The sequence below is a fragment of the Aspergillus ibericus genome (genome assembly GCF_003184845.1).
Source record: "Aspergillus ibericus CBS 121593 unplaced genomic scaffold BO80scaffold_10, whole genome shotgun sequence".
In the NCBI taxonomy this organism is placed as follows: Eukaryota; Fungi; Ascomycota; class Eurotiomycetes; order Eurotiales; family Aspergillaceae; genus Aspergillus; species Aspergillus ibericus.
This window is the reverse complement of record NW_020292108.1, coordinates 339,798-366,219: the sequence shown is the minus strand read 5'-3', so window position 1 is coordinate 366,219 and position 26,422 is coordinate 339,798. Positions and strand designations below refer to the sequence as shown.

General features: G+C 50.8%; 11 protein-coding genes across 11 annotated transcripts; 5 read left to right on the top strand and 6 right to left on the bottom strand.

Moving 5' to 3' along the window:
• Nucleotides 1-24: 24 nt before the first annotated feature.
• Nucleotides 25-1,217, bottom strand: BO80DRAFT_15271 (Zn(II)2Cys6 transcription factor domain-containing protein). The gene has a single exon (XM_025713801.1). It carries the CDS (start codon nt 1,105-1,107, stop codon nt 67-69), a length of 1,041 nt encoding a protein of 346 aa, XP_025577546.1. The 5' UTR covers nt 1,108-1,217; the 3' UTR covers nt 25-66.
• Nucleotides 1,209-2,626, bottom strand: BO80DRAFT_15272 (sugar phosphate isomerase/epimerase family protein). Its single transcript, XM_025713802.1, has one exon. The coding sequence runs from the start codon at nt 2,364-2,366 to the stop codon at nt 1,368-1,370; it is 999 nt and encodes a 332-aa protein (XP_025577545.1). The 5' UTR covers nt 2,367-2,626; the 3' UTR covers nt 1,209-1,367.
• A 1,716-nt stretch (nt 2,627-4,342) lies between these two features.
• On the top strand, nt 4,343-6,551 carry BO80DRAFT_423166 (F-box domain protein). The gene is made up of 6 exons (XM_025718983.1): nt 4,343-5,004; nt 5,062-5,098; nt 5,155-5,182; nt 5,232-5,268; nt 5,320-5,557; nt 5,607-6,551. Exons 1-6 carry the CDS (start codon nt 4,721-4,723, stop codon nt 6,120-6,122), a joined length of 1,140 nt encoding a protein of 379 aa, XP_025577544.1. The 5' UTR covers nt 4,343-4,720; the 3' UTR covers nt 6,123-6,551.
• Nucleotides 6,552-7,981: 1,430 nt separating this feature from the next.
• On the top strand, nt 7,982-9,157 carry BO80DRAFT_15189 (SIR2 family NAD-dependent protein deacylase). Its single transcript, XM_025713791.1, has one exon. The coding sequence runs from the start codon at nt 8,023-8,025 to the stop codon at nt 9,037-9,039; it is 1,017 nt and encodes a 338-aa protein (XP_025577543.1). The 5' UTR covers nt 7,982-8,022; the 3' UTR covers nt 9,040-9,157.
• Nucleotides 9,158-10,209: 1,052 nt separating this feature from the next.
• BO80DRAFT_377105 (MFS transporter) lies at nt 10,210-11,862 on the bottom strand. The gene is made up of 5 exons (XM_025716683.1): nt 11,631-11,862; nt 11,251-11,580; nt 10,996-11,203; nt 10,581-10,942; nt 10,210-10,514 (listed from the first exon to the last, which is right to left on the bottom strand). Exons 1-5 carry the CDS (start codon nt 11,833-11,835, stop codon nt 10,222-10,224), a joined length of 1,398 nt encoding a protein of 465 aa, XP_025577542.1. The 5' UTR covers nt 11,836-11,862; the 3' UTR covers nt 10,210-10,221.
• Nucleotides 11,863-12,580: 718 nt separating this feature from the next.
• On the top strand, nt 12,581-14,176 carry BO80DRAFT_350666 (Zn(II)2Cys6 transcription factor; the record flags this gene model as incomplete). Its single annotated transcript, XM_025715553.1, has 3 exons — nt 12,581-13,356; nt 13,406-13,753; nt 13,852-14,176. The coding sequence occupies 3 exons, from the start codon at nt 12,581-12,583 to the stop codon at nt 14,174-14,176; spliced, it is 1,449 nt and encodes a 482-aa protein (XP_025577541.1).
• A 326-nt stretch (nt 14,177-14,502) lies between these two features.
• Nucleotides 14,503-16,493, top strand: BO80DRAFT_15168 (pepsin-like aspartic protease). Its single transcript, XM_025713789.1, has 3 exons — nt 14,503-15,004; nt 15,055-15,376; nt 15,430-16,493. The coding sequence occupies exons 1-3, from the start codon at nt 14,828-14,830 to the stop codon at nt 16,425-16,427; spliced, it is 1,497 nt and encodes a 498-aa protein (XP_025577540.1). The 5' UTR covers nt 14,503-14,827; the 3' UTR covers nt 16,428-16,493.
• Nucleotides 16,494-16,558: 65 nt separating this feature from the next.
• On the bottom strand, nt 16,559-18,456 carry BO80DRAFT_462933 (uncharacterized protein; the record flags this gene model as incomplete). Its single annotated transcript, XM_025722551.1, has 3 exons — nt 16,559-17,637; nt 17,763-18,289; nt 18,344-18,456. 3 exons carry the CDS (start codon nt 18,454-18,456, stop codon nt 16,559-16,561), a joined length of 1,719 nt encoding a protein of 572 aa, XP_025577539.1.
• Nucleotides 18,457-18,927: 471 nt separating this feature from the next.
• BO80DRAFT_500512 (alpha-L-fucosidase) lies at nt 18,928-21,549 on the top strand. Its single transcript, XM_025724242.1, has 3 exons — nt 18,928-19,005; nt 19,088-20,115; nt 20,169-21,549. The coding sequence occupies exons 1-3, from the start codon at nt 18,934-18,936 to the stop codon at nt 21,427-21,429; spliced, it is 2,361 nt and encodes a 786-aa protein (XP_025577538.1). The 5' UTR covers nt 18,928-18,933; the 3' UTR covers nt 21,430-21,549.
• A 143-nt stretch (nt 21,550-21,692) lies between these two features.
• Nucleotides 21,693-23,825, bottom strand: BO80DRAFT_423162 (Zn(II)2Cys6 transcription factor). Its single transcript, XM_025718982.1, has 6 exons — nt 23,683-23,825; nt 23,483-23,617; nt 22,850-23,400; nt 22,575-22,790; nt 22,441-22,524; nt 21,693-22,383 (listed from the first exon to the last, which is right to left on the bottom strand). The coding sequence occupies exons 1-6, from the start codon at nt 23,735-23,737 to the stop codon at nt 21,874-21,876; spliced, it is 1,551 nt and encodes a 516-aa protein (XP_025577537.1). The 5' UTR covers nt 23,738-23,825; the 3' UTR covers nt 21,693-21,873.
• A 407-nt stretch (nt 23,826-24,232) lies between these two features.
• On the bottom strand, nt 24,233-25,003 carry BO80DRAFT_470930 (uncharacterized protein; the record flags this gene model as incomplete). The annotated part of the gene is made up of 3 exons (XM_025723085.1): nt 24,675-25,003; nt 24,355-24,581; nt 24,233-24,304 (listed from the first exon to the last, which is right to left on the bottom strand). The coding sequence occupies exons 1-3, from the start codon at nt 24,967-24,969 to the stop codon at nt 24,233-24,235; spliced, it is 594 nt and encodes a 197-aa protein (XP_025577536.1). The 5' UTR covers nt 24,970-25,003.
• Nucleotides 25,004-26,422: the final 1,419 nt, after the last annotated feature.

Here is a 26,422-nt window from a genome sequence, read left to right as displayed (position 1 = left end):
ATGATAGGCCTGTTTGGGGTTTTCTTACTCGTTCTTGAGCGCAAAGGGAGCTGGCAACCAAACCAGCTAGTATACCTTATACCCATTAACAGGCGGATAAGGAACCCCCGCCACAGCGCGTCCCTTGCATGCCGCCAGAATCAACCCTCCAAAATCGTTGATGCCATGAACCATGCCCTGCTCCATCATACTGGAGTACTGATGCAACGAGACCATGGACTCCAACGGTTCCCCGACCCCAGTACTCCAGCCTTCAGAATCCTGATCCCACAGCGTCGTTCGAACATCAAACGGCAAGGAATCCACAAACGGAGTCCGGACGGAATAATTCCTCTTCTTGAGGGAATACACACTGCGAAGCATGAATCCCACAATGATCGTCCGGCGCACGCTTTCCGCGAATAACCACGCTCTCCGCGGACTCAGACTCCTCGGTAATTGTACCGGGGCCTGCTGCCAAAGCTTCTGACCGAGGTTAAAGAGCATTGTGCTGATTGATTCCGAGTACCGGGCTGTGGAGGGGTCATCTTCTGCGAGGATGAGCATGCATTGCGCTAGAAGGAGGGCTTGAGCGGTTGCGAGCATCTCCTCGAAGCTGCTGGTATGATTGATTTGGCGGAGAAGAGAGGAGGATTTCTGTTTGATCAGTGGGATGAGGGTGGCGGTGTTGGTTGAGCTGTGAAGTTTACATAGAGTGTGGATATCCCGGATTGGGGACGGGGGTGAGGAAGGATGAGGCCAGAGGTCGGGGTGGATGAAGTGGGTTTTCATGTTAGTTGCAAAGGAGGACGGGTATGCACGCATTCCTGAGACTAAAAAGGCGATGATGTTTTGAGAGTAGCCTTTTGTGATTTCTAATGGTAGAGGGAGGTGGATGGATGGCGTGCAGGGCCGTTTGCGAGTCAACTGGAGCGTCGGAGCGGTTCTGGATGTACCGGGACTGCTGTCGGTGCCCACAGTTAGAGGGATATTGACGTATTCGCAGTCTATTCTCCGCGTCTGGCAGCGAGTGCAGCGTGGCCAGCGCTGGTCGCAGCGGCGTTTGCCGCGGGCGCAGGCTTGGCATGACCTGCGTAGCGTAGGGGGTCTGGAGATGTCTGGGGCCATTGGATCTGATAAGAGAGTGCAGCAAGGGGTAGATGAGAGGTGATAGGCGGGTCAGATACGCATTAGTTGGTTGACGATGGGATGGTAGTCGGAGCCGTTGGGATGGGAAAGCAGGAGGCGAGTCACGTGGAAGCCCTCCTCGGCGATAATTCCTTCATCCGGTCTACGCCAGGGTCCTATCTCCGAGGCCTGATGGGGTTCACGACGGTTACATTGCTAGTGAGAAACCACAGGAGCTAACTAATACGCTTAGTTGAAGATCAGATCTTCGGGCTTCCAGAATGTAGGCCTTCCTGCAACTTTCTCCACGACTCTCTCGCCCTCTTGCCAGCCTCCTCTGGCTTGAAGCTCGGACTGCGCATTCGCCGGTCAAACACTTCCATGGAGATCCAACCAGTGTAACCCTTCCCGATTACCCATGCGTTTACAATTTCTAGCACGGGCAAGTAGCCTCCGAGCTCAGTCTCAAGTGGGAACGGTCTGGCATGTTTAGACCAGGTGAACTGCGGTGCTTCACCCTCCAGATGCCACGGATGTGTCTTTGAGTACGGTGGATCGAAGAGCTCGCCGTCCGATAACTGGATATAAAAGATCCTCTCCAGCGGGCATTTCTTGAGAAACCGATCCAGAGACTCGCTCAGGTCCCTATCTGCGGTTGGATACTTCCCGGATGGCTCAAAGGGACTGCCCCATAGCTTGGTGGCTTCATGGAACGTGTCGAGACACAGGCCGAAGTTCTTGCGATCGATAGCCTCCACGAGCTCCAACGCCGTGTCCCAAGTTGAACAGTATGTACTCCAGGACATCGGCTCATATGCGATCGAGATAATTGGTTCGTCGGCACTCGCCAAATCTGCCAATTGCTGCAGTTCGGAGACAATGACGGTCTTGTCCGTGCTGACGTCCTGGCCATACTGGGCGGGGACCTGAACGTATGGCGCATTCAGCTTTCGTGCAAGGTCTATCCAGTGTTTGGCGAGGGATAGCCGCTCATGCAATGGCGAGCGGCTGCCTTCAAAGTTTTCGAACGCAGCTAATGATAGGACTTCGACTCCATTGTCAGAACACAGGGTCTTTGTTTTTTCGGCTGCTTCTTGTATCGATATGCCCAGGAGACTCGAGTACCTCTCCAAGTCGGAATAGACCACTTCGACCGCAGTGTAGCCGTACTTTGAGGCAACGCGGATCTTTTGCTCGAGTGTATGTGAGGGATGCTGTCCCAACGAGAGGGTACCTATTGCTTGCTTGTTCGACAGCATTGTGGTAGTGCTCTGATGTGAAGTGGAAGGGTAAAGTCGTGTTCCTGGACAGCTCGTAGAAGAGCAGTGCTGGGTGGTGAGTATTTAAGTGTCGATCCCCGCACCGGGATTTGATTTCCGGCCGGAATTCATTGTGCGTATCCAAGAAAATGGATGTGGAAGGTGTGTATTACTGTCATTCACTGCCTCCCAATTTGTCAGGTCACTGCTGTACTTTCTTCAAGTAAATGGTTGGTAGCTGTAAAACCTCTCAACGTCAGGCTGCCCGTCGTCTTCTCCGCCGTTAGTCCTCGTCGATCCAGTGTCGTTCTCCCTGCTTCATACGGCTAGCTACTCAGCCGTGCTGTTCTGCGATGAAACGCTGGTGAGCATCTTCGCCCAGAGAAAAAATTCCATATCTTGATAAGTGCTCACTGTCGGATGATAGCGCCCCCATCCCATCCCCGGAATCCTCCTCGGCTCCGGGCGGTACTAGCAAAGAGCCTCCGATCGTCAAAGACTCCCACCGAGACCACCACCAATGAATCTGATTCCCCCCCGCCAAAGGGCAAGATTAAGCGTGCTACATACGGTGTGGATAGCATTGTTAACGGGGATATATAGAGACTTCGGAGCTGCTGCCAGTCATGCGGCAATCTTAGTCGTGAAGGCCAACGTTGACAGCGGTGTTCAATCTGCCAGCAGCCCCATCAGTGCATTTGCTGGGTTGCTACCAGCTCTGCTGCTACCACTGCCCCCCCCGCAACCCCGGTTCCTGTCCCCCAGTTCCAACCCGGGGCCATGTGTGTGATGGTTCGCGATGACTCTCCCTCCCTCACCCTCAACTTCCCCGCCCTCACACCTGCCACAATCATCTCACAATGGCTTCCCCTCGGTGTACCTGTGCCCCTCCCCCCTCTAGCTCCCAGGCAGGCCGCAAACGTCTCGAGAGAGGAGGACAGAAGGGAAGAAATGAGGAGAAAAGGACGAAGAGGCCAAAGTCACGGTGGAGGTGGAGGTCAGAAATGAGGACCAGACTGCCTGATGGGCCGTTATCTTGTTTCATTAAATTTGTATTGCATAGCTTGTATTATATTTGAGAATTCTCGACGTTCAGATTGACATGCCATACTCCGTACATGTCTCAATAACAGTAAACTGTCGATATAAGCAACCACGCGGTCAAGCAATCGTCCGTTTTAGGCAATCTGGTTAGTGGTCTGATGATTTTCCATGGTCAATTGCTTCAAACTCCAATACTAGGCAATTGTTCCAATTCTACTCTTCTGTCATAGATAAGTGCCTGTGCTGAGAAACCGTGGAGCTAGATAGAGATATAAATCCCAATAGTAGTATTTTCACAGGTAGGCATATCTTACACTAAAAACCATAAAATACAAGAACCCTTCACAAACCGATGAATTTAGACTTCCCCCCATATTTTTTGGTATAAGCAACACTCCACTACACGGGATCCAAGTGGTGGACTGAAATAGTTGCTTATATCGGCGATTTGCTGGTGCTTGGTACGGAGTAGATGTTGATCCGTAGCCATCCGGGGAGGTTGGGATTGGCCAGCTTCTGGACCCGGCTGGGCCATCGGGGTGGCGAGGTCCGGTCACGGGGCTCCATCCATGTTCCTGAACCAACAAATGGTCGGGCCGACCGTTGAAAATTCTGTCTCGTGTTCCTGGATTTGCCTGTTCAGGGTATCCCGGGGTTCTGCATCTGGCCCTAACAATGCGATTGTGGCCTTACCTGCCAGTTCAGCAGGAGCAGTCATGCCACTCTGGATTTGGACATGTCGATGGGCAAGGGGGATTATTGCTGTAGCCGGATGCGGGTCGGGAAATCGCCTGTTGGCTGTCTTGGAGAACACCGCCTTTTCGGTAGCCCCAGGCCAGCTAGTAATAAGGTTAACTTTCTTCGGTAAAGTCTGTCGTACATGGTACGGGGGGCGTGGCTTGCTATCATTTACGGAGCAGGTGGGATGCACGCCTGCCTATCCAAGGTCACAAAGGGCAGATCCTAGTCCTCATCATCAATTGAAAATAAAGACCTCAGGAGATCATCCCTGCCAACTCACCAAAACCATGACATGGCGTTCATGAAACCGGTCGCTGTTGAAATGTCGGTGTCATATTTTTAGGTCGCCTGATCGCCGCGAAGAGTTTTCCCCATTCTTAGTGTACGGGCGCGATGGAAGCCCCTGAATGGATTGATTCCGGCCCATCGTGGCCGCTGTGGGCCCTGCCACCCGTCGCTTTCGGTATTTATTCTGGCACTTCCTGGGGAATTCCCAAACTTATCGGAGTGTGAATTGTCGCCCTTTCTGTTTCTTTGACCTCAATTCAGTAGCGGCTCTATCTATCTCAATGGCGTTCGATTGCTACTGTGCGATCTGCGGTGTCGGGTTCTGTGGCATGCACATTGAGGCCCCGTCTGAGACGGCCCTCGAGCGTCGCAGACGGTGGATCGAGAAGAGATGTCGGGCTTTGCAGGCTGGAAAGGACCTCGGGCAGGTGTCGCGCGAAGGAGACGAAACTGAGGATCCTGTCCGCAGTTATGACCCTCGGATTGTCGGCTGGGACAACATCTCCTGGTTGTACAAGGCACACTGTTTGGGAGTGAATGAAAATGCAGAAACCGGTGCAACAAAGTATGTATTGCTGCTGTGTGTTACGCGGTCGCATGATCCCATTTAACAATCTTTCAGAGCGTTCATCTCGGACGAAGGATACTATGCCGATATTGTAGGTCTTCTCTGCTTGTAGAGTTGCATGATCAAAGCTAATTACTTACCCAACAGGGAGAGTTCGTTGTCAAGGCCAGATCAGGTACATCTCGAGCAGAGAATGAGCTAAATGTGGATACTGACCTTGGCAGATGGCGATCGGCCCCGATCTCAGCAAGTCTTTTCATGGTGTGATAAACCCACTTTGTAGCCCATTTGACCCATTCTGACCGTTCAAAGCTATGGCCATGGTTCGGAAGAAGCCCCCGGTCCCGTTCTGCCGTTCCACTGGTGCTGTTTCGAGATATTGATTCGGACGATCACTGGTTCGACCGAGATTAAAAACATAAATTTGGATGTCTTGTACAGTGTCATGACCCCACTGTGCAACATGTCCGGCTCTGCGTTGCAATTGAGCTACGGAGATGACATTCAGCGCGCGCAGGGACGCTACTGGGAATGCATCCCGGGTGCAGAGGTTAGCAAACATCCCCTCGCTGGTTCGGATATATTAATAACTGGAGCAGTACTGCGCCACGCATCCGATGGACACTCCACAGCTCGAAGATTTTGTCCAGGAAAATGCGGAAACGAACAGTGAGCTGAAGACTCCATCCGCAGAGCTGGACCTTCGCGGACGAGAGCCTGCCAGTCCGTTCGGGAGACTACCACTCGAGATCGTTTATCAGATCTGCATGCTTTTGCCAGGCGATTCACTGAAAGCGCTAGCACAGGCTTCACTCAACATTCACATCGTTACCCAGGACAACCTTTTCTGGAAGCAGTTTATGCAACGGGATATGCCATGGTTTTGGGAGCTTCAGGCAGCAAAGTTCCAGAAGGTTTCGCACGACCTCAATTATAAGAAAATGTACATGTGGCTCGACAAGATGACTGCTCCACGGTATGGGATGGACGATCTGAAGCTGATTGGTGTTGCCAACCGGAGGCGCATTTGGGGAGTGTGTGAGGAGCTTGCAGATCGGTATTCCAAGAGCCTGAAGCAGCCGTCTGTTAGTTCGATGCAATGGGGTAGTGGCTGAGCGGGTATGGTCTCTCACACCTATCATGAATAGCCTCGCATGGCAGTCCCACGAGATTTCCGACCGACTGCCTTCGACAACGCGACTGAATCGAGCGTACGACGTGTTCCAGCGTTCTGACCATTGCCATTTCGCTGGTGGATCCAGTGACTTGGCGCTCTGGACAAGTCACGGATCGGCCCTGACGAGCCAGTTGGGATTGATGAGGAAGACAAAGAAGAAGCTCTCTGCTACTAGTGGGAAAAGGCGGAGAGCCTCGAGCTTTTGGTTCGGTCATGTGCCGCCAACCTCTGTATAAAAACCGGTTTTCAGCAGTTTTTGGACTTAATAGACTATTCTGTCAGAAGATCAGAATATATTTATAGACCATGAATTATAGTACCTAGTTTTCGAAGCGCGCTAGTGCTGAGAAACACTAGTACCTTTCCTTTACCTACAACCAAACGCCAAAGTTAAATTGTAGCTGTATTCTTAACAATCTTTGTCATTGGTGTTAGGAACTACGCAAGGTAGGCCTCTACAGCGGATTCCATGCCATTGGATGGTCAAACCGAACTGAACATCGAGTGTAGGAATCAAATTCTAAGTCGCCAGCTTTAGAACAAGCATCACTTACACGACTACTCAACCGGATCCTGACATTCGGAAGCCCAGAGAACACTTGTACAGTAGTAGGAATACTATTAAACACCAGACAAAACAGGAAATGCATCCCACTACTGCATCTAGAAATGCTACTATCAACGAACTCCAAAAGCGGTTGACAGATTTTCGAATATCTTGACATTGGTAAAGATAGAACGCCGAGTGGCTTTCATGTCTGTATCGATCATATTGTGAGACATAAGTACGTGAATAAGAGGCACTTGTTTGTATCTTCCGAAATATCTTCTAGTTGATAGTAGTATAGATCATCTACACGCAGCCTGTGTGTATAGAAACGGCCAACACCAGAAGTGTAGCAGCATCAATCATTTTGTCTTGCTGCATTGATACCCTTAATATCGTACTCATCCATATTTGAATCTTACCCTGACTTTCATGCCCTTATTCCCTCCACTTCTTTGGTTTTCCACTCTTTTACGGTCAGTGCAAGTAATGAGTTCATGAGCTAGGTGCCTAACAGCTGAGAGTGAATTGAATGTAACAGTTTTCCTTCCAGGGAGCGATCCCCACGCCAGATGTAGTATGGCTAACCCAGGCCAACGGAAGAACCTGTTACAATATTCAGTGGGCACTTTGAAAACTGCTACAGTCTAGGCCCGACGCATACGTGATGCAGTTCTCTGCCTTCAGGGAATTCGAATGCTGAAGACGATACCCAGAATAGCTCGAATAGCTCAGGTAGTCGGATACTTTCCCCCTTTGATTATTCATACCAACGCACATTATAGTCCGAGAGAGTAGTGGTAACACTTGATATCTATCTTCAATTTGAACCCTTCAAACCAGTAGAGAAATGGCAACTCAGGACTCGGATGATACATGATCGTTTTGAGGCAAATGGTGGACGGATCCCTGTTTTGGACTTTTATCACTCAGGTCAAGTCGTATTCTATCATTCTGATGGAGCCCGCCAAAATGATGCTAGCTATGTGAAGCGTGAATATGAACCAGAACACCACATAGCAAATCCCGCAGTATAGTATGAGGCCACATAAAGCCACGCGTATAGGAAAAAGTCGATGACGCTGTATACAGACGGGAGGCTCCAAGGAAGTTAGTGGATATAGATTGTGAAAGTGCCCTGAAAAAGTATCAATGTAGATCACACATCACATGATGTTCCGGTTTCCCAGGTGACAAGTTGTCGATCGCTCTGAGGGGTATGGAGTGTTCGTTGCGACTCTTGAACCAACTGTCAGACCATCAAGTCCATCACCTCCCCAGCACCAGCACAATGATATCTGCATTGACCACCATCACCGACATCGTGGACCGCATTCGAACGGGCCAAATCACGAGAATCGTAGCTCTCACGGGCGCCGGCATCTCGACCGCAGCCGGAATCCCCGACTTCCGGACGCCGACGAGCGGGCTTTACGACCAACTGGCACCTCTAAAGCTTCCCTACCCGGAAGCCATCTTCCATATTAATTATTTCAGCCACACGCCCGAGCCGTTCTACGCCATCGCGCGGGCCCGCCACCCCCGCAATCTACTTCCCACCATTTCGCACGCCTTCCTCGCCCTTCTAGCCCGCAAGAACCTGCTTTCCTTCCTCTTCACACAGAACATCGATGGCCTGGAGCTGGATGCCGGGGTTCCGGCAGAGAAAGTCCTCCAGACACATGGCAGCTGGAAGACGCAACGATGTCATAAATGCAAGGTGCCGTATCCAGATGACCTGATGCAGCGGGCCATTCGGGTAGGCGACGTCCCCTATTGTTTGGAGGCGGGGTGCGGGGGTGCCGTCAAACCAGATGTGGTCTTTTTTGGGGAAGCCCTACCGGAGAGGTTTGAGGTGGAGGAGAAGAGGCTGACGGGAAAGGGTGTGGATCTGATGCTGGTGATGGGGACGAGTTTGAAGGTTGCGCCTTGCTCGAGGTTGCCGCAGTCAATCGGGGAGGGTATTCCGAGGATACTTATCAATCGGGAGAAGGTCGGGGATCTAGGGACGAGGGAGGCGGATGTATGTTTGCTTGGGACTTGTGATGAGGGAGTCCGACAGCTCGCAGATGCGTTGGGATGGCGGGACGAATTGGAGGGGATGTGGGCTGACGCTGTGGAGAGGAAGGAAGAGACGAATCGAAGGGAGAGTTGGGATGAGGAGGGACCTACTTTGGAGGAGTCAATCCAGAAACTGACGGAGAAGATGAAGGAAGCCGGGAGGATTTCGCAAGGGCATAGGCGGATGCTGGAGCAGCATCTGGGAGCGAAATTTGCTCATGTGTTGCCGCGGAAGAGCGTTGAATAATGCGGTGCATGACATGTACCAATTCGTGGATTCTATATCTCACTTGGGATGATGCCCAACCCCCTGGGTGCTGCTTAGCTTGCTACATGGACACATTCCACGCAACCCAAGGCACATAGACAGCGGGTTCGAATAATTGCCCCCGCGGAAAATGTGTCGTAGGCATCTCAGGGACAAGCAACCTCCAATGTCCCTGATAGGACGCATACATGATGTGTCTGACCAGACCCAGTGAATGAGACGCACGGGGCTGTTGTCATCTACTAATATTCCTCCGCTTGCATGGCTTGCGAAGGAGCCAAGGGGTCAGACGAAAGTAACACAACCCTCGCCGTGCTTTGCTCCGGCTCACCTCAAATGGTGGACGAGTCTCGCTTGGCAGTCCACGAAGCCATGCGAAATGGATACAGAAATTTGCGGTACTTCGAGGAGGCGTTTTCTTGGTAGATACAGGTATACATCTATCCTGTCATGACTAGCGACCTGGAAAGGTACTGTATCCAGATAATGCAATCAAATCCCTCAACTCTAAGCAGAATCATTATTACTTCCATCCCAATATTACGACGCCTTTAATAGTACTGCCTGCTTCAACATAGACTCTCATCTAGTCTCACCGTCGGTCATCACCCTCCACTCCAAACAGATTCCCCAACCAAACAGTATTTTCTCTGTGCTTCTAAGGGGATAAAGCACGGTGGGGAGATGGCCATTTTGGAATGGGAAGAAATCAGTGCTAATCATCTAAATGAATAGAGGATCAAGAAGAGCGGTCGCTGTACAGGGCCTTGGGAATGATTTTGAATGGGGATTATCATCTGCTTACGCTGGCTCTGGTGTACCTGTCCTGCTCGCAATTACTTTAGCATGGTCATTGCTGTAAGAATAAGCTTGACACTCGCATATAGAATTATCAAATTTATATATGGTCGACTCAGTCGCCTAAGTCGTCGTGCAGCCATTGTCAAGGAGCCCTTCCGAGGGGTGATAGCAGTGGTATATATTCAAAGTACACATGTCTGGCTTGCTGGCATGTTCTAGAATCGTGACACTTGCATGCCATGCCATTTCACGGTGGAATTCGGAGATCATCTCACCAAAAGAGAACTGCAGTGAAGTCTCTCGCAACGAGATCGACGAAGTGAGCTACTTCCATCTACTTGTCCTCCTCCACTGTGAAAATTATTCCAAACTTGTTGCTGCCAGTGTTGATTTTCTCCGAAGCGCAGGCCCGTACTTCATGAAAATGAGGGGTATCGGCAGTGCCAGACAAGCAATTCCGCCCAACAAACTAGCGGCAGGTCCCACGCCCAGGTTATGGAACATCGGCTTTGCAGCTAAAGGAAGACAAGCCGCCAGCAACGATCTCAGAATTGTGTTGGCCGCAATCGCACTCGCTGCATACGGACCGTATGTATCGATGAGGTAGTTGAAGCATTGCTGGAAGATAATGTTAAATCCAGCGCCGACGAAGCCTAGCATGTGTTAGTAATATTGACTTTATTGCTTGTATTTCCCGAAAGAATCTTCTGCTGGCTTACCCCCCGCAACTGTGGGCAGTGCCCATGAGTATTTCGGTGCCGCTGTCCAACCAAGCCAAAAGAGTCCCGTGGGGAGTAGGATACCACCAATCAACATCGGAGGGAGCCGTGCCTCGGGGACTATCTTTCCACCATTCGCCCTCATGGCTTTTGCATACCATGCTTGGTTCGCAATATTGATCGCCAAGGAGGACATAATCCCGACTAGGATCCCGAGGAATGGCAAGCAGGAGATCACGGGGTTATAACCACGTCCCTCCTCAAATACAATGGGGTATACTTGCAAACAGAGATAGATTAAACTGTACGTAAAGGATGCGTAAAGAGCAACCGAGGCCATAATGCTCTCGGTGATCAGCATGCTAGTACGCAATCAACAATAAACACAAGTAGCCAGAAGACTTGAACGACATACCGTAGCGGACGAGCAAAGTGTTTGGTAACGGCATTACCCAGCCTGATGCTCTCTTTCTCATGTGGATGCCAGTATCTCTCATCGCCCGTTGTCCGACGCATCTTTTGTGCCTTGTTTTTCAACAGGACCGGCGGATAGGTCTCCCGAAGCATTAGAGTAGAAAAAGCGAAGAATGCGAACGCGCAAATGGCTTCGATGTACATAGTCCCTAGGAAAGTTAGTATATGCAACAAAAGGCAGTGAAAATTCACTAACAGCGCCAGCCAAGCTTGAAATTCGTCACCAACGCAGAGCCAATAATGGGACCAAGCGTTGGGCCTCCAGAGATGCACACTGCCAAGAATGTCACCGCCGTCCCTCTATCCTTCGGAGTATATAGATCGCTCAGAGCGGCACCAACATTGCTGACTGGGGCTGACCCGAAGATACCTCCAATGAACCTGGTTATGAAAATGCTGGCAGCGTTCTTGCTTGTCGCAGTTCCGATACTGAACAGGCCTAGGCAGAATACTGCAGGAAGCATTCCACATCTTCGGCCGTAAACCTCGCTTATTGGACCCCAGAGTGCTGGACCTACTGCCCAGCCTTCAAAAGTTAGTCAAAACCTCATATACTGGAGTTGTGTTACGACGAACCAAGGACATATAACGAAGTCGCCAGGACTGCAACCTCTTCGCTTATATGCGTATACCTTGCAATATCTGACTGTCCTGGGGACAGGATAGACGACCCGAGTGCACCCACAAGGGCAAGCATGCTCATTTGAAGTGTGATAAATGCCTTGCGCCCACTGCTGAAATTTCGCGGATCCTCGGGGTCACCCTCTTCGAACCTGACCATGAAGGCAGGATCTGGTGTCTTTGTACTTGGGGGCTTTTTAGCGGGTGTGGAGCTAGATCCCGGCCTGTATCTGTCCTGACGTGCATGTTGATTCTTAGGTATGATTGAAGGTATATTTTGCTGGTTTGCAAAGTTGTCGCTCTGACGCGTATGTGTCATGGTGTATTAATATATATCTTATGTCAAAGGGGACCTAACGAGATTAGATTGAAAGGGATAGCGGGGCGTGAAATGATGATGAGCGCAGCAGAGGCGAGCAGCGACATTTTAATGCCATTTTGCCAAAAAGCTAGGCGAGCTTGCGATAATATAGACATCAACTATTGCGGTTGTGTTGCACTGCTGAGCTGGAGGTGTTTGCATTTCCGGTTTGCAGGCGGGCGAATAGAAACACGGGTAGGGCGACCACAAGGTCCTGAGCTGGCTTGAAAGGGACTAGTGGCGGCCGCCGGCCCCACGAAGCAGGTGACCTGCTTGGTGATCTTTCAACTGCCATCGCGCTTCCTCTCCACTTGGACCATCTATCTAGTAGAGGGAATTTCATGGCGAGGGTTATTGAAAAGGGCTAGTGGCGGCCGCTGGTCCCAGAAGCATATTTGCCCTTGCGCTGACCCTTGGCTGATCTGTGTCTCCTAGGAATTCCCAGACAATCCGACCGCAGGCTGAACAACAGCTTATCCCGCAACAAATCTCGCGCCGCAATTGGTCTTCTGACACCGAAATGACCGACAATAACGAAAAAGGCATGAAAGTTGCAATATCTCACAGAGCTCCACAGGTCTGCTCTCCCTGTAAGCTCCGAAAGAAGCGCTGCGACAAGACCGTACCAAAGTGTGGGTACTGCACCAAAAGAAACCTGCGATGTCGTTACGGAGAATTCTCGCAGGCCAAGGACGAGCTGGAGAGAGCTGCTGCCACTGAGATAAGTGTAAATGCGGTACTCATGCAGATGACCTCACTCTTCGGACCGTCGCAGGACCTGTCAGCAGTACCAGAAAGGATTTGGTACCAAGTTCACGGCATAATAAAGTTCGCAGACCTATCATTGCAGGAGATCGGCCGTCGGTATTTCAGTAACTTTCACAAATGGCTTCCCATAATGCTACCCCAGCTATATTGCCAAGAAACTGCTGGGTATCTCGGGATGCCTGGCTCCCCGGCGACGGATTTCTCCATTCTTATGCTAGCTATGTGCCTTGTAACGCTGCAACCGTCGAACTCTCAAACGAAGATAACGCCACAGGGCCTATACGGAACCGTGAAAATGCTTTTTGCAGAGACACAAGCCATAATGTGTGCATCTGACCGTCTCCTTCAGGCCGGCTTGTTGATCGCGGCCTATGAATATGCCAACGGCCGACCAGCGGCAGCGCATATAACCATGGGTGCTCTAACAAGGATCGCGTTTGCGCTTGGACTACATAATGTCGACTTAAAAGTGGCAGGCCCAAAGGTCAATCAGTTTGGAACAGATAAGCTTGGGCGATGTAATCTGTGGTGGGGTGTGGTCATCCTAGAGAGGTAGACCATAGGCAGTGGATTTTGATTGACACGGTGCTGATCAATACAGGCTCATTATTTGCGAAATCAAGGATAAAGCCCAAAGACCTTGGACCGAGTACCCACCTTCCGGATTCCCCCTACCAAGCGATCTTGATCCGGACGAGAATAGCCCCGCTCCATTGGACAGTGTCCGTACAGTCCGGATTACACGAATGAGCAACTTTGGGCGCCAGGCACAGGCCGTCTTCCTGCTTGACAAGGTACTGAGTGTGAGACGTCTCCCATGGAGCGATGGATTCAAAGTGGTGGAATTACGACGACTGGATGAGAACCTCCAGGGCTTTTTGTCAATGCTGATGAGCACCGACAAAGTCAGAATAGGCCATGATTGCAGTCCTATTGCTTCTGCTGTGAGGTTCGCCGGCCCCATCCTCTTTATTGTGGCTTAGCGCCTATCCTGCCGTCGCACAGAGCTAAAAGAACCACTCGAATGCATCGCTGACCATGAGACAGGGCACTTTCCCTTATTCACGAAGAAATTCTAGACCACCCCCCAGACACGGTCGACATACAGTGGTTGCACTACTCACAATCGGCGCTGGGTATGGTGACCAATGTAGTGGTGGATGTTGCCCGCCACCACAAGGAACAGATTGCTTGCCAAAACGCTCATGTTGATTTACTTCCCCTAAGCTGCTCATATACGCTGCACTTAGCAATGAAACATATCCGGAATTGCGTGCAATTATCCTGCCCGCACAGACGCTCGAGCGACCTGGATTCCCTCGCCCAGCTGGACCAAATATTTTCTGATCGATGGAAGCCAAAGGAGTGCTGATGAAATTGCAGCCTGAAGAGAATCTGCACTGCTGCAGTCAGCATGAACCAGCGTCGTGATAGGACAGGGCACTAGCGCCAATCCAAAAGCCCGCCGGCCGAAGAGGGCCCCCGCTGCCAAGCCACTGGTCGCAGAATCCGTCGCCGGGCAGCCCAATGAAAACTTATGACCGTTGTAATCTAAGATTACTATGGAGACTGATGAAATTGCTCAAATCAGGAACCAGGCCCGAAGAGCAGTTAACCCCCGAACATCCGGCTGCGTGGCCGTATTTGGCGCATCAGTCGGACCTAGGCGGAACTAGCCGGTGTTAGATAGACCCTTGGGGCCCAGCGTTTGTCTGAGTGGTCCCACGCTCGTTCCTGGCCTTAGCTCTGGTCCTTGGGGCTGAGTTGTTGTTGCGTCTACGATGACTGGTCATGGCACCGCAGGAGTCAGCGCCATGTGCGCGCTATTGACTTAGCCCGAAGCCGGTAGAGCCGACATCAGGAGGAATAGGCAGAACATAAAAGCTGCCTGCCCCGGTTGCACGGGCCCCGGTAGCGATATATTCAGTTGAAAACTCTTGCGCTTATTGCTGTAGCCATTTACTGCGGCTTTTGCAATCTTGGTCCCTCTGAAGAGCGAGAGCGAGCTACTGATCCTGTCAAGATGCGAGGCGCATCTTTCTTCCCCATCCTGGCGGGTATTCCTTTTACCTGTGTCGACGCGCTCTCTCTCCACAAGCGCGATGTCCCGGCCGTTGTCAGAATCCCTATTGAGCGGAGACAGACTACTGGCTCTCTACAGAAGCGAGACTCTACGGTTGGCGCGTCCTTGCAGAACATTGTAACTTCACCGCTCTAGGGTCAAATATATCGGCGCTGACAATGAACTAGGAGGACTCGTATTACTCACTAAACCTGACGCTGGGGACCCCAGGGCAGCAGGTGATGTTGACGTTGGATACCGGTAGCAGTGATCTCTGGGTGAACATACCAAACTCAACCTACTGCACGGCCGACGATGATCCGTGCAGTCCTTATGGCGTGTACACCCCCAGCGATTCTTCCAGCATGAAGACTGTGGGCACCTATCTCAACGACACGTATGCGGACGGCTCGAACCTTTACGGGCCTTATGTGACTGACAAGGTCACTGTTGGCAATACGACAATCGATAAAATGCAGTTCGGGATTGCCGATTCGACGACTGTTTCACGTAGGTATCTTTACCTTCCGCGGTGGTCATGGCTAACATCAGTCTTCCTTTAGATGGTATTGTGGGTGTCGGCTACCAAAGCGCGACCTACCAGGCCGAACACGACGGCAAGGTGTATGCCAATCTTCCACAAGCCCTGGTCGATAGCGGGGCGATCAAGTCTGCCGCCTACAGTCTGTGGTTGGATGGACTGGAGGCAACCAGCGGCTCCATTCTTTTTGGCGGTGTGAACACGGCCAAGTACCACGGCGACCTTCAGACCCTGCCCATTGTGCCTGTCTACGGTGACTATTACTCCCTCGCCATCGCCCTCACCGAAGTCGGCGTGGAGACCGACTCCGACTCGACCAGCTACACCGACAGCCTTCCCCTCTCGGTGTCCCTCGACAGCGGTACGACCCTGACTGCCCTCCCGTCCGATCTCGTCGACAAGATCTACAAAGCGCTCAACGCCACCTACGTCGAGAAATATGATTTGCCCTACATCGACTGCGACGTGAGAGACACCGACTACAACGTGACCTACAGCTTCTCCGGAGCGAAGATCACCGTCGGAATGAGCCAGCTCATCATTCCAGCCACCGAGCCCGATTTCCCCAAGGGAACGTGCGTCCTCGGCCTCGTGCCCAGCCAGCCGGGCGTCAACCTGCTGGGCGACACCTTCCTCCGCAGCGCCTACGTCGTCTACGACCTGGCCAACAATGAAATCTCCGTTGCCAACACGAACTTCAACCCTGGCGACGACCACATCCTGGAGATTGGCACCGGAACTTCGGCGGTGCCCGGTGCTACTCCAGTGCCGTCTGCCGTCTCGTCTGCCACCGGCAACGGAGTGGCTACGACTGAGGGCGCCGTGCCCACCCTCTCCGGAGTCTCTACCGTTACCTTGACTGCCACCGGCTCTACGAGTACTTCGACCGGCAAGGGCTCGAGCGGTGACTCGGCCGAGGCTACGAGCACCTCGTCCAAGGGCTTTGCGGCCCTGCCTACTAGCAACCCGATCAACTTGCTGTCGGGTCTTGCGGGCGCTGGCCTCCTTCTTGTCTTGTAATGACGACGGCTTGACCGATGTACATACCCATACCAATATTCTAGTTTCACGGACCGAACGCTCCGATTAATGTTATAATGTGTTGATGCATGCTCAACCAGACAACACAACTCCCAATTAACAAGTACACTCTACTCCAACTCCACAACTAGAATACTCACCTCCAAACCACCCAACCCATCACTCACCAATTCACCACCTTCAACTCTCCATCCCTCACCACCCCAAAGCACACATTCCAATTTCTTCACCCCCAACCCTCCGGCCAACACCACCTTAACCTCTGCCTCGACCCCCTCGTAATTCAAATTTAAAATACTCACCAACGCCTTCCCTCCGCTAACCCAAACCGCCACATCCACCCTCTCCGCGCCGTTCACTACGCCCCTCTCCCTATCCGCCCCCACCAAAAACCCCACCATCTCTTCTCCCGTAACCACGGGCGCCAATTCCCTAGTAACCCGCTCAATCTCCTCACTACTCGGATAATCCCACATCACAATACCCATGGCGCCATGATTAATACTCAACATGATCATAACGACCTCTTCCTCCGCGGTGGGATATCTCGTCCAAAAGGTCTCATTCCCAAATGCCTGGGGCGCACCCCAATGCACCTTTTCCCACCCGAGAAGATCGTCAAAGGAATGGAATTGGTCGATTCGGGAGGATATATCCTCAAACCGTCCTTCACAGTCATCACAGCCACAACATCCATACGTCGCATTACACGGGGTATCGTAGACCGTCGACCAGGAGGTATTCGTAGCGACGGGGTACACATCCGAGAGGATGATATCCGCGCCGGAGGCATACTCCTCGTAGTAGAAGTTCTTGCAGTTCAGGGCGAGGGAAGTGGGATGGTAGGGGTCTAAGCGGCGGAGGGTGTCGTAGGCGATTTTGGTACTGTTGAGGGGGTTTGATTTGCCGTCGGGTTCGTCGCCAGTGTAGTAGAGGAGGAGAGAGGGGTGGGTGTGGATGTGGGAGACTTGGTCGATCATGGCTGTGAGGTTGGTGGGGTCCCAGAGGACGTCGTATTGGAGGTGGAGGTTTAGGGTGTCGGCGAGGGTGAGGTAGGGGGTGAACTGGGACCAGGGGAACGGGGTGTCGGAGAGGGTGCCGGTCGGGACGATGTGGATTACGTTGTAGCCGGCGGAGGCGAAGGTGGGGAGGGTGCTGGTGTTGGTGTCCCAGTAGAGGGACCATTGGACTGGGTTCGAGAGGAGAGGTTAGTTGGGAGGTGGGGGGGGGGGGGGGGGGGGGGGGGGGGGGGGGGGGGGGGGGGGGGGGGGGGGGGGGGGGGGGGGGGGGGGGGGGGGGGGAGGGGGGGGGTACCGTAGTAGGTGTAGGGGAAGATGGGGGTCCAGGTGGTGGATGAGCCTCGGAGGTAGGAGAGGCTGCCGTAGCGGTGGTCGATACGGGTGGCGCTGCCGCCGTCTGTGCGGTGGGGGAGGTAGTATAGCTCGGAGGTGGTGGTGACTGTGGTGGTGGTATTGGAGAGGGATGCGATAGTGGTGATGGTGTAGGGGGTCAGGTGCGGGGTGAGGTTGTTGAAGGGGAGAGGGATTTCGGTATTGGTGGCGTTGAGGGGGAGGCTGTGGTTGGAGATCGTGGCGACGAGGTCTCCATCTTCAGTGAGGATGTGGATGTTGAGATGCAGGCGTTGGCTCGAGTATGAAGTGCTGGTGTGGATGGGCAATGGGTCGCCGACGAGATGCGAGATGGAGGTATCGATGAGTAGACTGCCTGCTGTGTCGGTGTCGAGATAGATGCTCATTCGGGGTCGCACTTTGAGGTTAAGAAGAGGGCTTGGGGAGTAGGAGGGCTTCTCAAACCAGCCGCCGGGGTTGAAAGAGGCATTGCTGTGTTGACATTAGCTATGTTGGTGTTCCATGGATCGTGGGATGGAGATGTACCTGGCTCGGTAGGCCTTCCCGCACCAAATATCGACCCCAGGTGGGTTGTTGAAAGCCAGGGCCAATGGCAGGCTGGCCAAGGCGGCTGCAGCAGATAGGATTTTTGTCCACATTATGTCCACATGGAGTGACAGATGCCAGGCACGATCATGCGGAAAACAATGGCTTCTTATTAGGCGAGATGGCGCATTGCGTGCTGCATGATGGCATCAGACGATGTAACAATCCGGCGTACCCCTCGCGGGAGGGGAGATTAGAGGTTAGTAGTACACTATTTTCCGTGGTTAGTGCCCGGCTGGGCCGACAGGGATGGGCTTATCATCGCCTATCTTTCCCCCGACTGATAACTCGCAATGATTTTCTGTCGGTCTCCCCGCACGCCGGCCGTTTAATCTACGGCGATCGGCCTGCCTCCAATGAGTGCTTGCCACACAGTGGAGGCCTTAGTACTAACCGGTCTGCAACGATGTCACTGTGCCATTCTTCCGGTGGGGAAACAGAGATATGAAGCCGTGAGTGACGACTACTTCTGCCCTTAGTTGCCCCCGCCCTTCTCCTCTCCTGGCAATGCGCAGTCAACCACACAGGCAATGAAGCTCAACTTCCCCGCCTTGACGGCCATCGCATGGCAGCTGGCTGGAAATGCCAAAGCAACAACACAGGTCAGTATTATTGATATGTAGGAAGGGACTTTTTCAAGCATATCGGAACAATTCTTCTCTGCGCCATGACTGATTGCGATAGTCTACCCTCATCTCCCTCGACCCCTATTTCAACAACAAGGCATTTGGCACATATCCCGGAGAGACCTCTTTCGATGCCTTGAATCAGTCTTATCCAGACCCAAGTATCATCGGAATCAATGGCACATATACCTCCAAACACACCGGAATTGTGTACGATTTTCCCGGCTATCGCGGGCCCACCCTGAAAGATAATATCGTCTGCGACGGCCAGACAATCACCGTACCCGATGAACAATATTTTTCTGCCTCAATGCTAGTGACTTCGGATGTCCAATTGTCCACTGTCTCTGGGAATGTGACTTACACGTACTCGGACAACTCCACCCTTGTTTCAGAATTGCGCAGCCTGCCGTGGTGGGCGTTCCTGACGATCAACCGCGGCGAGATCATCTTCCCTTACCGATATACTGACAATGACACCAATTTCAACACCTCTCACATCTTCGAATACACCGCAGCGCTCGACTCGAACAAGACGCTTCACTCCATTACTCTGCCAGTAACCACGAACTCCACCACGGGCCGACTGCACGTGTTTTCCGTATCCTTGTGGAAGTCTCCTTTGGCCTCTGCACAAGTGCAATTCATACGCCCGACCCAGAAGTGGACAGAAAGTGGCAACCAAGTAGTCGAAATTACCATCAACAACCCAGGCTCCGAGTGCATCGCAGGATCCGGCGTCACCGTATCTCTGGACATGTTTGGCATTCAAACGGTGGAGCCCGGATACATCAAGCGACTCTGCCCCGGCGACCAGAAACGGGTCAACCTCGGGGTGAATGGTACAGCTAACGGCACAGCAACGGTTGTTTTAGACTACCGTCAGTCCATCCAGCGTCAAGCCTATGCTCACCCCCTATCCCTCGGTCTAACCGACTGGACAACCGACCTTTCCAGCCTCTCCCAACATGAGAGCCCGCAGTGGTTTGACGACGCCAAGTTCGGTATCATGATCCATTGGGGCCCATACTCCGTTCCGGGTTGGGGCAATTCAACTCCTTACGAAAGCTATGCCGAGTGGTTCTGGTAAGCCTTCCAATTCCCACGCCTTCATCATCCGCCCCTAACCAATCTATCAGGTGGTACACCACGCACCGCGCCGCTGACAAGTCCGACACATATGACTACCGCCTACGCACCTTCGGCCCAGACTGGAACTACGACGACGGTTTCCCCTCCTTTACCGCAGCGAACTTCTCCCCCAAAGCCTGGGTCGACCTCATCGACGCTTCCGGGGCCAAATACTTCGTGCTAACGACCAAACACCACGACGGCTTTGCCCTCTTCGACACCCAAAACACCACCAACCGCTCCTCCCTCCACTACGGACCCCAGCGCGACCTCGTCTCCGAACTCTTCACCGCCGCCGAGACCTACCACCCCTCCCTCAAACGCGGCACCTACTTCTCCCTCCCCGAATGGTTCAACCCGGACTTCGGCCCCTACGGCTTCGCCGAACTCCCCGGCAACACCTCAACCAGCTGGCCCGGCATCATCGCCCGAAACCCCTACACCGGACTCGACGAGCCCTACACCGGTCGCATCCCCGTCTCCAACTTCATCTGGGACCTGATGGTACCCCAAATGTCCATCATAGCCTACAACTACAGCACCGACATCCTCTGGTGCGACTGCGGTGCCGCCAACGGCACGGCCCCCTTCGCCGCAGACTGGTTCAACACCGCGCGTTCCCAAAACCGTCAAGTCACAATAAACTCGCGCTGCGGCGTCGCCGAAATCTCCGACTTCGATACCCCCGAGTACGCGACTTTCAGCTCCGCCCAACTCCGCAAATGGGAATCAAACATGGGCATGGACCCCTACAGTTACGGATTTAACCGCGCCACGGTCCCATCCTCGTACATGAACGCCAGCACCATCGTCACTGACCTCGTAGACATGGTCAGCAAGAACGGGAACTTCCTCCTCGATATTGGACCCCGTGCGGACGGATCGATCGTGGAACGCGAGGCCATGAATCTCCGAGAAGCCGGGAAGTGGATTCACGCTCATGCGGACGCGATCTTCAACACGACGTACTGGTTCGTGATGAGCGAAGTTAATGCGGTCGGTACGGGTGAAGAACAGATAGGAGTGCGATTCACCCAGAGCAATGATGCGTTCTATGTCTTGTTCTTGGATTATCCTGGGGAAGAAGTGTATGTGGATGCGCCGTTGCCGCTGCTATCTGGCGACCGGGTCGTGGTTTTCGGGAACGGGGCGGAGAAGCATGTCAAATGGACGGGGACGGCAAGGAAGGGGTTCACGTTCCGTGTTCCTGAGGGGGCGTGGGATGGAGAGGAATTTACTTGGGTCTTGAAGATTGAGTATCTTGCTTAGCTGCAGAGTATATTTCATGTGGAGAGGGATGTCTGATGGCTATATACATTGCCACTACGGTTAGATGGAAGATTCCCCGCTCCTGGATAGCGCCCGTATATTGGGCCTGGTCGAATAAATAAAGCCTCGCTTTCTATGTCCAATTAGAACTCACCTTTTGTTTTCACGTTGGTCTTCGATACATATCCTTTTCGCTTCCTGGATCGATAGAGACAGCGTAGAGATAGTATTACCGGATGGGAAGAATCTATATGAACACTTTTCGCTAGCTGTATATTCTACGCAGGTTAAAGAATATGAAAGGGGATGGCGAATCAGGAAAGTGTGGGTTCGGGGTGGGTTGGTTCTTCAGAAAGGGTGACATTTAATGGTAACAAAACTGACAAAGTGGATATGGGGAAGAGATGAGCGTAAATGCTGAAGGAAACAGGATGAGGTTGAAATTTACGCAAGACTGATGGAGCTAAATGCATCGGCATTCGTTGCGCGCGCGGCAGACAACCTCATGTCGAAGACCTGGAAGGCGTGTTTGACGGCTACCCGGGCACGCCGGATACTACCCAGATTTCGAACCCGTTGCATCCTCTCCAGTCTATCGAGGACAAAGCGGCGCTGATCCTCATCTTCCAGACCTGCGTGCCCGAGGATGTATAATGGCCAGAGCAGGGTTGCAGAATCCGGGAGGGTGGAAATGATGTTTACCAACATGTTGATGAGAGCGACCTTGTTTGTTCCTTCGTCGATGATGATGTTGGCATTGCTCACTCGTCCAATGAGGTATATCAGTGCCGCGAGGCGTTTAGTCTCGGCGATTTGGCTGAGGTCATCTCTGTCCTGGGAGTGGGGTGGGAGGGCTTGGGTGATGGTGGATAGGGAGCAGGCAATTTTGCTCGCTTTTGCAATAGTGGTATCGATTGGCCTTTTGCCCGTGCCATTATCGGATGGGGTTGTACCCTGTGTTGGGGAATTAGCGCTGATGGACATATGTTAGAAGGGTGATTATAGCCTTACTGCATCTTTACCAGCGATCGGTAAGTCAGATATCTCATTAATGAGCCCCAGCAGTCGTCGTGAGCAGCCCATTATTGTGTCGATCTAAGCAAACCAGTGAGACCATGACCATAAGTATTTACTGGGCAACAAACCTCGTCAAGATCATCATCTTCTGACCAGCTGTACTTGGATTTACCACGCCTTTTTCCCGGTGATGCCGTTCGACTCATGATGGCATGAGCTACAAAATACATTGTGAAAAATCTACGCAAAGAAGGGCTTGACATGGCGTTATAGGGTACGTGGTTAATGAGGTCAAGTCCTCCCTGGAGATGCGTTACCCAGGATGGGTCGGATTCATGTGAGATCTGCATGGAATGAAACTGTCAGTGCCGCAAATGACAATATAGAGCCTCTTCTCACGTACAGCATGAAAGCACAGCATGAGAACTGTAGCGATTGCGCCATCATCTAGACTTCCAAGGGAAATTGCCTGCTGTAGGCCTTTCAAGGCTTCGTTTTTGTAGGCTAGCGCCTCGTTGGAGAACCGATTGTCGCCAAGCAGACGGAGCTGATTGGCTGCCACGGATATCACAGCATACCGGAGCGTGGTGTGGGAAAAGGCCAGTGGTGTGATAAGTTGAATGTATGGGTTGTCTATCGTAATGAGTGAGCAGTTAGGTCCGATGCCCTGGATGAAGTATTCGAGCAGGTAGCTCTCCAAGTCCGAGTATGCTGCAAGCGGATGACCCAGGCACGGATCCATCGGTAGGTTATCACTTGCATCTAATTCCTCGTGTTCTAATAGCCCATCAGAGTCTTTGTCTTTTGCTGATTGTCCGCCGATGTCGCCAGCGACAAAAGTAAAGTTACTGCTGAGGGTAGTGAGGAATATCCACCGTCCGATATACGCGTCTAGTGGTACGCTCTCGAACTCGGACCCTTCTTTCCAGAGTTGTGGTTCGCTTGTCGATGTCCCTGTTGAAAAAATGTAGTCCGTGAGCAAAGACTGCGATAAAAATGATACCTATTTATCGGCACCAAGGCATGCGCAACTCACCGTGGCGGCCGAAGCCAACTCCGGTCTGAACGGCCTCATCCTGAAACACCAGCTTCAGTCCGCGGTCACATGGCCAACCATGTAATTCACAAAAACGGCATATAGGCACCTCCTCGGTACACCGGACATGTTTGGCTTGGTTCGGGTGATGTTAATACAATCGGGCCTGGAACGTGTCATTTCTCATTCGTCGTCCATACCTTTGCACTGGGCGCACCCAGACCTCCGACGTGGTTTCAGTGGACCAGACGGCATTTATCGAGCTGGCAAACGGGCAAAGGCTTATGCAATAGTCCAACAGGAGGTTGAAGCGTGTTCGGAACGGTTGGGGGCCGAGTTCCACGGAGAGAAAAAGAGGAGAAGAGGGAATTTGGCCGGGGAAGCGGGGGGATTGCCCGGCGCCTCTTTTATCAGCAAGCGCCATTTTAGGCCCAGCCACTAGACTGGCTTAGAGCGATTGGTGGCCTCAGCTCGTGAGATAGCCACCCGGGGTAGGAGTCCTCCTGCTAATATTGTTTTCATGGTGATCACGGTATGGACAACCTATTGGCACTAATAATGGTGGGAGCTTCCGTTGCCGTTCCTCCGCTTCATAGTACCAAGGAGGCTTTCCACGCAGGCTGGTAATTCATTGCGTACCTATGCCTATAAACGGGCCCTTGCCCTGTTATTTTCTTCTAGGTTAGCATAATCACCAGTGTCATCCGTTTAATTAATCCAATGTCTTCCATATCGCATCTAGGACTCCTACTACAATGACATCTCAAAGGATATAGCGATACCACCCTCACTGAGCGCCACCCGATCAGCGACAGTGCTGGTCTGTAAATAGTCAATGATTAATTGCAAGTTCATGTGGTGTATCTAAACACCTTTTGCTGAAAATCGGTTTGGTCAGCAAACACCTCCGCCAAATCGTTCCCATCCGCTTCCGTCTCCGGATCGACGTCGAGGAGTCGCCGATTAAGTTGCACAACTAGCACCCAGTATGACGCCATCAATGCAACGCATATACAGTAGCTGACCAACATGGCGATAAACCCGCCCGTGTAGGTAGGTGCCTGACTGGCACGGAACGTTTGAGGCCCGATCAGGTTTCCTTCATCCGAGGTTAGCAAGGACGGGAGAAACGAGATCAAGGGCGACGAATGGCAATGAATGGAACATAAAAGATGCTGCGGATGCAGCTTACCAGTGGCATATCCAATATACAGGATTGAATACTGAACGGTCTTTTTCGTGTGCCCTGCCGTATTCGCTTGTGCCATCGAGATACCAACGACATATGGACCGAAATAGGTGTACAGTAGATATATTCCGACCATCTGCCCCCCAACGTTGCTTTTTGGAAGCGAGTACACCAGTACCGAGCCAACAATGGGCAAGCAAGATGCAATCATAGTGACAAGACATCGACGGTCTATCCAGCGCGCGGCCAACCAAGAAAAGATAAATGCAGACAAGGTCGACATTAATCCAGTGGGCATGTTGAGGAGAGACGTGTGGACCGCAGTGAACCCGAGATCTTTGATGATGATACCGCTGAATGTAGTGAGACCTGGACAGTAAGTAAGCACTAAACCCGCGACTTCCGCCTGCCCAAGTCGTATAGGCTGGTTGCGCTGCTCAACATCCTTGGAAAGCTACTGAAATTAATTATCACTACACACATTATATAGGCGGTAGAAGAATACAGCTTACTTCCTTACAGGTATCTTAGAGACTATAAAAGTATCTTAGTTAACCACATAATCCAGATAATCCTTAATAAAATCCATGATATCTAGGAGAGAAATCACGTTACTAGCTTATTAATATTAGATATATTAAAAATATATAATTATATATTATATATATACCTCTTATACAATCTCAAACAAGTGAAATTAAACTATTTTATACTATAGATAGTAGTATTCTTATATAGCCGTATTATTTAACTTTAAATATAAAAATATTTCAGTAAATTATTACTAATATTAAATAATATCTTATAAAACTTATTTATCTTACTAATCTTATTCCTACTATTTAACACCCCTCTTCTCTAAATTTATTCTAAATTCCACCCGGAAGGAGAGATCCAGATATTTAACTAGATAGATAATATAATTATTTTAGTTATTTCTAGAAGCTACGCTACTAATAAGTAATTACTTGAAAAAGCCTTTATTAAAGTTAATATATAATTACGACGCTATATATTAAAGTTTATATTTAATAAATTCAAACTTATTTATTTTAGGAATCCTCGCGCTTTTAATCCTAATCTAAACAAACTAAATAAACTATTAGAAATTATTAATATCTAGAATTACTACAAGTGAAAGAGTTATAATTATTTATTTATTATAGTTCTTACTTCTCCAGGATTAGCAAGCTTATTAATTACTATTTAATCCTTAAAATTAGTCTAATACCTTGGTATCTAGTTTAATAAAATCTTTATATTTAATATCTACTAGACTAAAACTATTACTAAGACTAATAAAAGTTTTAAAATCCTTTAGAATATTACAGGCTCTATGTAAAATATCTTAGTTATTTTTATATATAAGATTTACTACATAATAATTATTCTATAATTACTATATAGTATTACTACATGGTATAGCCCTGCCAGTTAATAAATCTTTATTAAGTAATAAATTTATATAGAGGTAAAGTTTACTAGAATCTAGAAATATATAGTTATTTTAATTAATAAAGTTTTTAAAAACATAACTACAGCTGCGTTTAATATTAAACTTTATCTATTATTTATGAGATAGTTTATATAATAAATAATTAAGAAGACCATCTTATATATTTAAATAAAACTAAAGATTACCTAATCTTAAGACTTAAAATATTAATATTATAAGGAGATATTCACGCTTGGAAACATAAATCTATTTAAAATCTTTAAATAGATAAAAAATATAGTCCTTGCCTCTATTT

Coding starts and splice junctions, on each gene's coding strand:
- BO80DRAFT_423162 (XM_025718982.1), bottom strand. CDS start 23,737: ATGCCGTCTGGTCCACTGAAACCACGTCGGAGGTCTGGGTGCGCCCAG. Junction 22,791..22,849: donor TCATGCTGTGCTTTCATGCT/GTACGTGAGAAG, acceptor CATTCCATGCAG/ATCTCACATGAATCCGACCC. Junction 22,384..22,440: donor CGATCGCTGGTAAAGATGCA/GTAAGGCTATAA, acceptor TCCCCAACACAG/GGTACAACCCCATCCGATAA.
- BO80DRAFT_15168 (XM_025713789.1), top strand. CDS start 14,828: ATGCGAGGCGCATCTTTCTTCCCCATCCTGGCGGGTATTCCTTTTACC. Junction 15,005..15,054: donor GCGCGTCCTTGCAGAACATT/GTAACTTCACCG, acceptor ACAATGAACTAG/GAGGACTCGTATTACTCACT. Junction 15,377..15,429: donor CGATTCGACGACTGTTTCAC/GTAGGTATCTTT, acceptor GTCTTCCTTTAG/ATGGTATTGTGGGTGTCGGC.
- BO80DRAFT_15272 (XM_025713802.1), bottom strand. CDS start 2,366: ATGCTGTCGAACAAGCAAGCAATAGGTACCCTCTCGTTGGGACAGCAT.
- BO80DRAFT_423166 (XM_025718983.1), top strand. CDS start 4,721: ATGGCGTTCGATTGCTACTGTGCGATCTGCGGTGTCGGGTTCTGTGGC. Junction 5,099..5,154: donor AAGGATACTATGCCGATATT/GTAGGTCTTCTC, acceptor CTTACCCAACAG/GGAGAGTTCGTTGTCAAGGC. Junction 5,558..5,606: donor AATGCATCCCGGGTGCAGAG/GTTAGCAAACAT, acceptor TAACTGGAGCAG/TACTGCGCCACGCATCCGAT.
- BO80DRAFT_377105 (XM_025716683.1), bottom strand. CDS start 11,835: ATGGTCAGGTTCGAAGAGGGTGACCCCGAGGATCCGCGAAATTTCAGC. Junction 11,204..11,250: donor TTTCAAGCTTGGCTGGCGCT/GTTAGTGAATTT, acceptor TAACTTTCCTAG/GGACTATGTACATCGAAGCC. Junction 10,515..10,580: donor ACTGCCCACAGTTGCGGGGG/GTAAGCCAGCAG, acceptor AACACATGCTAG/GCTTCGTCGGCGCTGGATTT.
- BO80DRAFT_15271 (XM_025713801.1), bottom strand. CDS start 1,107: ATGGCCCCAGACATCTCCAGACCCCCTACGCTACGCAGGTCATGCCAA.
- BO80DRAFT_15189 (XM_025713791.1), top strand. CDS start 8,023: ATGATATCTGCATTGACCACCATCACCGACATCGTGGACCGCATTCGA.
- BO80DRAFT_500512 (XM_025724242.1), top strand. CDS start 18,934: ATGAAGCTCAACTTCCCCGCCTTGACGGCCATCGCATGGCAGCTGGCT. Junction 19,006..19,087: donor ATGCCAAAGCAACAACACAG/GTCAGTATTATT, acceptor TGATTGCGATAG/TCTACCCTCATCTCCCTCGA. Junction 20,116..20,168: donor AGCTATGCCGAGTGGTTCTG/GTAAGCCTTCCA, acceptor CCAATCTATCAG/GTGGTACACCACGCACCGCG.